Below are 9,093 nucleotides of genomic sequence, written 5' to 3'. Positions count from 1 at the left end.
CCCCGCTGCCCCCAGCACGCGGCTGGCAAGGCTGGGTGCGGGCAGCCCGCCTTCATCAAGGAGGTAGCGAGCAAGCGGGGAGCCGAACACCAGGTCGCGGGGTAGAGCTCAGCCCCCACCCCAGAGCTGAAGCCGCTGGATCCCCCCCGCACCAGCACTTTTGACAGGCAGCACGAATCTCTGAAGGGAGCCCTCACCTGCAGCAGACCTCACGTAGGGGAGCATTTAGCATCCCCCCAAAGATGGCATGGGCTGGGAACATCGCTGAGCGGAGGGGAGACCGAGCCCAGACAAATGCACAGCTCCTTGGCCTGGGTCTCTGCCCATGTGCTGCACTGCACAGGTCTGACTGGTGGGAGAAAGCTGGGATCCATCTGTCACCTGTCCTGTGGCGCTTCCAGCACCACCACTGTCTGGGCATGAGCCTAGGTGTCCTATTTTTGGACTCTGGCATTTGCACAGGAAGGGCACAGTGCTAAGAACTGGTTCCCTCATTTACCGAGTTAGAAAGCAAAGGTGTTTAGGACTGCAAGAGCCAAGCAGGCTCTGGTCTGAAGCAAGAGCTGTAACATACTGCAAGTTAGAAGGGAGCTGTCAGCCAAGAGAGCTGGCAGTCTTATTCAGTACTCCTGCTGAGTGAGGTAGGTGCCGAGCTTTAGAGATTATGCTGGGTAAGACGGAGCCCAGAAGCAGCATTTCAAGTCTTGTCACGATTGCAGCTGATCTCGGTGCAAAGCCAGGGATTTTGATTGCTAGTGGGGGGTGAAGAGGGAAAAGCAGAAGAGCTTCTCTTAGTTGTCCAAAGGCAACGGAGCAACACAGGGACACGTGCCCTAACGCAGCAGCCCGTGGGCTGCACATCGAAGGGGGTGATGGGGTGCTTTCAGCAAGCTGCTGCCAGAACAAGGGAGAGACAGGTGAGCATCTGGCTCTCACACAGGGGTGCAAGAGGGGATGGAGGGTGTTCCATCCTGACCTCAGAAAGAGTTAAAAGTGAAGCTCTAAGTGCTCACCTGGCTCTGCTAGGTCTTTCACCATCTATTTGTGTCCAAGCGTGCCCAGCAAACACACACTGAAGTCCCCATGAATGACTGGAGCGCTTCCAGCTGACAGCCGCATCCCTGCTCACCGCCAATGGCAGTGCACCCAGCCTGGGAAGCACTGACATCATTTCTGGCCAATAGCAGCTCCGAAAAGGGATGCAGCAGCAGCCGCTGCCGCCGTCTTGGAGTGAGATAAGTAATATATAGATGGATGGAAATGTGTGTGTACACACACCCCATCACTGCACTGGAGACCCACTCCCCCAAGGCAGCAGTAGCAGTGCTCTCCACCACCCCACTGCACAACCTGGGGCACTTGTCCCACCTCAGAGCACCCAGATGTTCCCAGCCATCAACCCCAGCTGCACCCACCCCTGTCAGCCAGACATAATTGCTCCAGAGCTGCCACAAAGAAGCACAGGCAAGGGAGAGGACACCCTGTGGGTAGCCAGGACCAGTCCTACAAAGGGCTTTGAATGCCAGGACAAAGATCTTGAGCCAAGGTCTGCCTTCAGAGGGGACTAATGGACATGTGGCGTACCCAAAAGATGCCTTCAGTCACCCATGGGGTGGACAGATGGGCTGGTACCTTCTCAGGGGCCATTTAGATGCACAGAGTCATTGCAAGACAGGACAGAGGAATAAATTATTTTTTTACATATGGATATTAAGATCAGTAGGAAGGACCAGCTCACAGCAGGGCATGCAGCCTAAGAGCAAGCCCATAACAACCTGAGGGTTGTTTGTGGTGGGATTTTCTCACTGTGGTCACACAGGATGGACTGACCATTCTTGGGTGGTACCTGGCAGCTGGACCAGTGAGCAAAGCAGTCCTGCACTGGGCAGGCATGCAGACCAGTTCTTAGATTTGCCATGATGCTGGCTGTCTCTCAGCAAGGACGTTTGCTCTGAAATACTTACTGAAGTAGCCCACTGCCAGGTATGGAGGAAGCAGAGAAGACTTCTCACACAATTCTGGGGCTTTCCCCATACACCTGCTCCAAATGCCTTGTTACTCCATTTCTTCCTAGTTCTGCTTCCCAGGCCCTGCATCTGCTCCAGCAGCCAGAGCAGGGGTGGAAAACTCCAGAAGGGGCTGGGATTTCCCTAGCAAGGGTCCCAGCACAGGGGCGGGCAGCAGGAGAGCAAGCAGATGCTCTTGGTGCCCTGAGGTTAGTCAGATGTTATCAGCAGAGGAGCAGGGTGGGGTGTGAGTACACCTCGCTCTCCAAGCTGACTTCATCCTCAGCTTTGACTCCTCCAGATCTGGGAGGGGAGAGCAGGAAAGCAGACTGCAAATCACTCCTGTTTCATAAGATTACCTTTGCAAGGGGAGAAAGCAAAACGCCAGCCTTTGAAGCTCTCTTTACACTAGGCAGAGCGACATCCACTGTTTTACATGTACCATGGCTGCCAGCACCCTCCATCCCCCCTAGCTTTTGCCCTTCCACTGCCAGTCCAGTCCTTGCCCCTCAGCTGGGACCGAAGGCGCTTCCTGCCCCAAGAAAGCAGCAGGGAGAGTCAGGGAAGTGGGCAGGGATGGAGAGCCCCAGGAATTGCCTCCTCACAGGGACTGCCCTAGTTGCACAGCAGCACCAGAGGAATCCCCAGCCCCAGGTCTGTGAAACAGCCTGTCAGGGCACTGAACATGATGGAGGAGCTCTCCTTTCTCCAGCCAAGCCAGCTTGGCTGCTGGTTGGGATTCCTCAAGCAGAGCTTGGCATAGTCTCTGGCAGCTCCTGAGCTGGTTTGTCTGGTGCGGCTGGTTCAGAGAACCACTCTAATCCCCATTTCTTCCCGCTCAGCTGGAAGAGGCCTTGGGGCTCTCCATGCAGGAGGCCAGCACCACACGCTTGAGCTCAGTGCTAGTGGAAGTCAAGGCTTTTCCCCACACCCAACCCACTAGTATGCAAGACCTCACTTCGGGCCGTACATCTTTTGATGTCCTCTTGGCACAGCCGAGAGCGCCAAGCGGTGCCCTTTTCAGCACGGCGCTCAGACATCCGCTTACACGTTCCTGACAGTGCTCGGCTGGCCTGCACCGCCTTGCCATGCCGTTCCTCGCCAGTGCCCGCGCCTCGGCGCCCGGCCAGCTGGCAGCCTGCAAGCCGGCCTCCTCCGAGACATGCTACGGAGCAGAACAGAGGAAAGGCAATCGCTGCTGAAGGGCTCAGGGGCTGGAGAAAGCACATCCTTCCACAGCTCATGGGTCTTTTGCACCAGGGGCTTGCAGTGAGCCCAGCTCCCGCACAGACAGGGGAGCAGCCAGGCGATTTTGGCAGCAACTAGTGCATGTTGGAAGAGCACAAGAGACTCACAACAAGGAAGAGTCCCCAGAGTCACATCACACCAAGGAAGAGGGCTCCCCATCATCAATCTACTGCTGCCTCCCCAGCTATCATAGCCACACAGTCACTCCAAGCAGTGGCTTTTCAGTGGCCATGCAAATCTGATGGGCTCTCATTGCCCAGCCAAGGAGACAAACAGACAATGCCTTCCACATGGCTGGAGAAGGTGGTTTGCAGCACCCTCTGCTCACCACTGGCCTCCCTGCCCCATCTGCAAGGTGCAAAACCTCCCTTGCCTCTCCCAAACCTCCTGTTCTCTCCTGCTAGCATAGCACCTGGTTCCTGGCATGGATGCCAGCCAGCTGCTGCCCAAATCCAGGCTTGGAGACGCCGGGCACTGCTCAGCTGCGTTTGTGTTTGTTATCCTGCGCATTTGCATGGGGAGGATTTGAGGGAAAACCCAGATATACAACGCTAAGTGGAACAGGCGCTAATCCCCGCTCCAGGGGTGGTGGGAAAGTGCCAGCTCCAAACTGCTCCCAACTCAGCTCTGACAGCTTTAGCCTGCACAGACGGAGAGGCTCCCAGGGGGTCCCTCCCTGCCCCAGAGTTTGGGGTGAGCCATGCCACAGGGAGGGTGCTGCAGCCAAGGGTCCCCCACTGCCGCTCAGCCAAGCCAGGTCTGCTCGGTGGCGGATGGGTTGTCATGGAAACGGCATCTGCTCGGCCTCAGCCCCTCGGGAGGCAGCCGGACCTCAGCAGCATCCGCCGGCTACCATTTATTTTTAATAGGGTTCAGTGGCACCAGGTGGCTTTGTCTCTACAAGGGCCCCAGAGCAGCAGCAAGCACTCAGCTCTCCACAACCCTCAGTCAGGAGGGGACAACCCACATGTCTCCTGGTTCAGGTCCCCACGGCTCCAAGCAAGTGGGACCCTCTCATGGAGGGGGTAAACACAGTCAGATGAGCAAGTCTGAGTTCAGTCCTGGCTGTTTTCACAGGCTGCTTCTGCTGTCCCAGCATCTTTTGATTCAATAGCAGTTGGACCGGGAGGAACAGGGGCAGGTCCAGGCTGGTGAGGGCATCACACAGGCCCTTTGCAGCCTCCTTCTCCCTCCCCAGGCCGGAGCAGGGTCCCTGGGACAACATCGCTACCTGGCTTGGCCAATACACACAGCCACCACAGGGGATGGAGCATCTCCCCCAGGGAAGGTGGGAGCCTGGGGTAGGGCTCCTGCTGAGGGACTCAGTGGAGTCCCAGGAGCACCCCAAGAGAAGTTGGTACAAGGCAGGAGAGCAGCAGAGCTCTACGCTTTCCCTTGCTCACAACTACTACAGGAGCAGAGGCAATCGATATGGGATGTAGAGGATGAGGTGCTGGGCAAAGGGGGCAGTTCCCAGGCAGGTCCCTGGTGCTTTGGCATGGGGCTGCAGCCCCTGATGCTCTGGGGAACCAGCTGCAGTGCAAGGCCAGCCATGAGTGCCAGCCTGCTCCTCTGGCAGTGCCACAGCAGTGTCAGCAGGGTTTCAAGCCCATGCCTGTCCTCCAAGATGCCAGCAACATCCTGCCCTAACAAGCACCAAGGAGCTGGACCAGCCCACAGTGCCTCCTCACACTGGTGCTGCCACCAGAGGTGAAGCCAGGCCACCGAGCCACCTTCACTCACGGTAGCAGTGGAACAGGACACCCTGGTAGCCCCATCCAAGCTTCCTGGTCCATGGCAGTGGCACACATGTCCCCCTTGCAGGACAGCACACATCTGGGATGTGGGGGGAACCCAGGAGTCCTGGCTCCCAGGCCCTGCTCCACCACACATGCTGCCAAGACACTTGTGTTGGCACTGCAGCAGGCTCATCTCAAAGTTACCACGCCAACCAGGGGAACAGACTTTGTTTGAGGAACACACAGCAACCCCAAACCTGCGCTTTCCTCCCAAAATAAGCACTGGCTCCACCATGCTAGCAGCTCGGCATCCTCAGCTGCCCTCTGGGAATGCTGGCAAAGCAGCGGGCAGGGAGCACGGCTGGCTCCGACTGACAGGAGACATGACGCCACCTCTTATCTCTGGGGGAAGGGAGGGGGCAAATTGCATCCTCCAGGCTCAGGTGCACCAGTGCCGGTAAAAGCCAATTTCAATGCAGAAGGTTCCCTTTACATTTGTAATTACTATTCATACCACCATCAGGCTAAACACAGCAAGTTAACCCTTTGGAGGAAGGACCATGGTGGATGTTTCAGGGTGGAGGAATAATGCAGGTTTCCTCCTGGAAGAGTGCTTTCCACAGTGGTTCAGCCCTGGAGATGTTTGAGAGGGAGCTAGGGCAGGTTTTCTCCTGCCCAACCACACTCAGCTCTGAGCTGGGGCAGAGGGGCAGCACACTGGGGACAGGGTGGTCAGGCATGATGGGGACTTGCCACCAGGAGACCCCTCAAGTACTTCTGGTGGCAGGACCTGACCATCAACAGGCACATTACCCCACCTGCATCCTTTGCCACAGTCAGCAATCATCACACACTGCTCCGAGTTACCTGTCCCCTGGGGTCAGGGCTGCTCCTGGCAGGTGGCATCACCAGTGCTTGTGCCATGGAATGTCCCACAGTCCTCACATGGGGACCCTGCCTGCCCACCCACCCCAGGGTCAGCCCTTCCCTCCCTAGGCACTGCACTGCTGCACTGGCTGACACTCTCTCCTCCCCTGTACAGTTCTCCAAGGAGAAATACATCCTCGACTCATCACCGGAGAAGCTTCACAAGGAGCTGGAAGAGGAGCTGAAGCTGAGCAGCACTGACCTGCGCAGCCATGCTTGGTACCACGGCCGCATCCCCCGGGAGGTGAGGAGGGGAAGGTGGGTGGCTCTGGGCACCCTTTGCTTGGGCTGGTCAGGAAGAGTGCCCCAAGGCCACACAGAACCACCAGCCTGTCCTCATGGGAAGCCTCTGGGCAAGGGTTCATAGTGCTGAGCTGCCTGGTTTTTGCCACAAGAAACACCCTCCCGCGGCTCAGAGCCAGGGGCAAGAGGAACACGCCAATGTCCCAAATAACACCCAGTGGAGCATCCACCCATGCCCCCTGGTCACAGCCAATGTGGCTGTGCCTGAGCCGCTGCCCTGTCCCCTGCCAGGTGTCAGAGAGCCTCGTGCAGAGGAACGGCGACTTCCTCATCCGCGACTCACTCACCAGCCTGGGTGACTACGTGCTGACGTGCCGCTGGCGCAATGAGCCCCTCCATTTTAAGATCAACAAGGTGACAGTCAAGTCCAGCGAGGGCCATACCCGCATCCAGTATCTCTTTGAGCAGGAGAGCTTTGACAATGTACCTGCCCTTGTCCGCTTCTACGTGGGCAACCGCAAGGCCATCTCTGAGCAGAGTGGAGCCATTATCTACTGCCCCATCAACCGCACCTTCCCCCTGCGCTACCTGGAAGCCAGCTATGGGCTGGCTAATGGCAAGCATGGGGGACCCCACAGCCCCGCCACCCAGAAAGGGGGGCACATCAAGAGGAGGAGCATCACCATGACAGACGGCCTGACGGCAGACAAGATCACCAGGGCTGAGGGGTGCCCGACAAGGTGAGCATGTGGTCTCAGCCGGGCAGAGGACCATCCCCTGGGAAAGAGACAGGGCCATGCTTGGTCCCTGTTCTCTGGGTGCAGGGCAGGGGTTTGGGCTGGGGGATGGAAATTATCCCCACTCAGGTGCAGAGAGAGACCAGCAAAGGTATGGGGGGGGACAAACCAGTACCCAGCTGGAACTGGGGTTTTCTCTGAGGCTGGCTGACAGCCACACTGAGCTACCACAACAGACACCCAGAGAACAGACACAACCTTAGCATCGCAAGCCAGAAGCCAGAGAGCGTTCTACAATCACCCAGTCCAGGATTACCAGCCTGTCAGAGGCAGGGAGCCAGGCTTTCCTAGGCAAATGCAAGGGGAGAGCCAGTCCCAGCCACCAAGAAGGCATTTGTTGATTTGTTTTTGAAGGGCCCTTTTAGTTTTAGAGCCCTTTCTGTTCAGTTGGAGCATGTGCAAGGAGTTACCAAGTGGAGCTGAAAGCCTGATGACCAGGAAGAGACCAATGGAGCTGTGCTGATGGGTGTCTGCACAGCCCCCAGATCACAGACTCCATGTGGCTGATCTGCTCACATTAACCCTGGAGCAGTTGGGCTTCTCCAGAGGTAGAGAAGGAGATCTCCTTTGCATGGGTTGCATTCAGCAGCCCCAGGCTGCCCAAAGCCCAGCAGGGAAGGCAGAGCCACACATACATCCTCACATGCAGCAGCTGAGGGGGGACCCATCTACTCCTGCCTCCTCAGCGGGACACAGCCTGTTGTTGAACCAAGCTGCTTTCTCACTGCCCTGACCTTCTCAGCCCAAGGGCAGAATGAGAACATGCCAGCAGAAAACAGGCAACCACCTGTTATGGGAGGGAAAAGGAAAACACTCAGGCTTCCAGGAGAGTGTATGTGTTTCCAGAAGAAGAGCCCAGATCCATCAGTCTTTCCTCACCACTTGCATTTTCCCCAAACCCCTTATCACCACTGCTGCTCCTCCCATCCTCCTCCCACCACAGAGGCACAGGGCTCAAGACTGAACACATCACAGCAGCCCAGCCTTCACCCATGGCAGGGAGGGCAGCAAACTACCTACCATACCTCCCTGCAATCTTCCCCATGCTCAGCCCACACAGCATCTACAACACCATTGACTCATGGTGTTTGCATGAAGCCACAACTGCTGCCCCACCAACCCAAGACCTCCTTGCTTGCTCCACAGCTCCTTGAGCACATGCACTGCAGCTCACTGAGCCAGGCACCTCACTGCCTCCATCAGGCACCTGCTGGGCTCTGAGTCCAGCTTCCAGGCACTTTCCACCTCTCCTAAGTTTTGGGTTAGAGCAACAGCTAATCTAGCTGTCCCAACACAGCTCTCAGGTAGAAATACAGTAACACATCCAGCATTAGATACCACCTTGCAAGCACAACCCTAGAAAACTAACTCCCCCAACTTTTTTGCCAGACCCGCTTCCCCACAGCAATCCAGAGCCATCCCAACCCTCACCCCAAAGCAGTACCTTGACATCAGGGTGTCCCTCTCCTCTGCTCCCCAGGACCAAGCTCCCCAGAGCCTGGGCTGTCTCTTATATGGTTGCTGACCCCTTCTGCTCCCAGCTGCCTGCGGGGGCTGCCTGCTCATTGCTCCAGCTGAGCTCGTTATGGGATCAGCTCGTTATGGGTAGTTGTGGAAGGAGGCGATGACCCAAGGGGAGGTGATGGGGCAGCAAACCCTCATCCCAGCCCCTCTGCCCTTGCCTGGGCCCTGTTTGCAGGGACTAACCTGCTCCATCTGCCGCCTCCCCAGTGTGTCCCTGCCCCACCACAGAGACATCATTCGCAACTGTGCCGTCAGTGTGGACCAGATCCAAGACCTGCACTCCCCGATGTCCCCCATCTCCGAGAACCCAGCGTCACCTGCCTACAGCACGGGTAGGCATCACCCCTCCATCCCACTGGGGACAGTGGGGACATGGGTCAGGCTGAGCTTGGCAGGGGTGTGATGCAGGGACCTGGGGAGGGGGATGGAACTGGCTGTAAAGACAAGCCCCTGTGTCACTCCCTGCTAGCAAAACCCTGTCTGGCTCTTTGCATGGCACAGAAAACTGTCCTCACAGAGGGCTTGAGCTGAGGATGGGACCTCAGCCAGTCCCCAGCTGCATTGTCATGCAGCTGTCCTGGGGCCACCTGAGTCCATTCCGGCAGCAGG

The 9,093-nt window shown here is 57.4% G+C and overlaps 1 protein-coding gene across 1 annotated transcript in view; it reads left to right on the top strand.

Annotated features, from left to right (window-relative positions):
• SH2D3C (SH2 domain containing 3C) overlaps positions 1-9,093 on the top strand; it is a 26,578-nt gene that overhangs the window by 13,478 nt on the left and 4,007 nt on the right. The window contains exons 4-6 of the mRNA XM_035889937.1: positions 6,036-6,164; positions 6,455-6,903; positions 8,692-8,816. Of these exons, the coding sequence (XP_035745830.1) occupies positions 6,036-6,164; positions 6,455-6,903; positions 8,692-8,816 (703 nt within the window). The remainder of the gene's footprint in view (positions 1-6,035; positions 6,165-6,454; positions 6,904-8,691; positions 8,817-9,093) is intronic.

This window comes from Egretta garzetta, unplaced genomic scaffold (genome assembly GCF_000687185.1).
Source record: "Egretta garzetta isolate BGI_Z169 unplaced genomic scaffold, ASM68718v1 scaffold190, whole genome shotgun sequence".
Classification (NCBI taxonomy): domain Eukaryota; kingdom Metazoa; phylum Chordata; class Aves; order Pelecaniformes; family Ardeidae; genus Egretta; species Egretta garzetta.
This window is presented reverse-complemented; position numbering and strand designations above follow the sequence as displayed.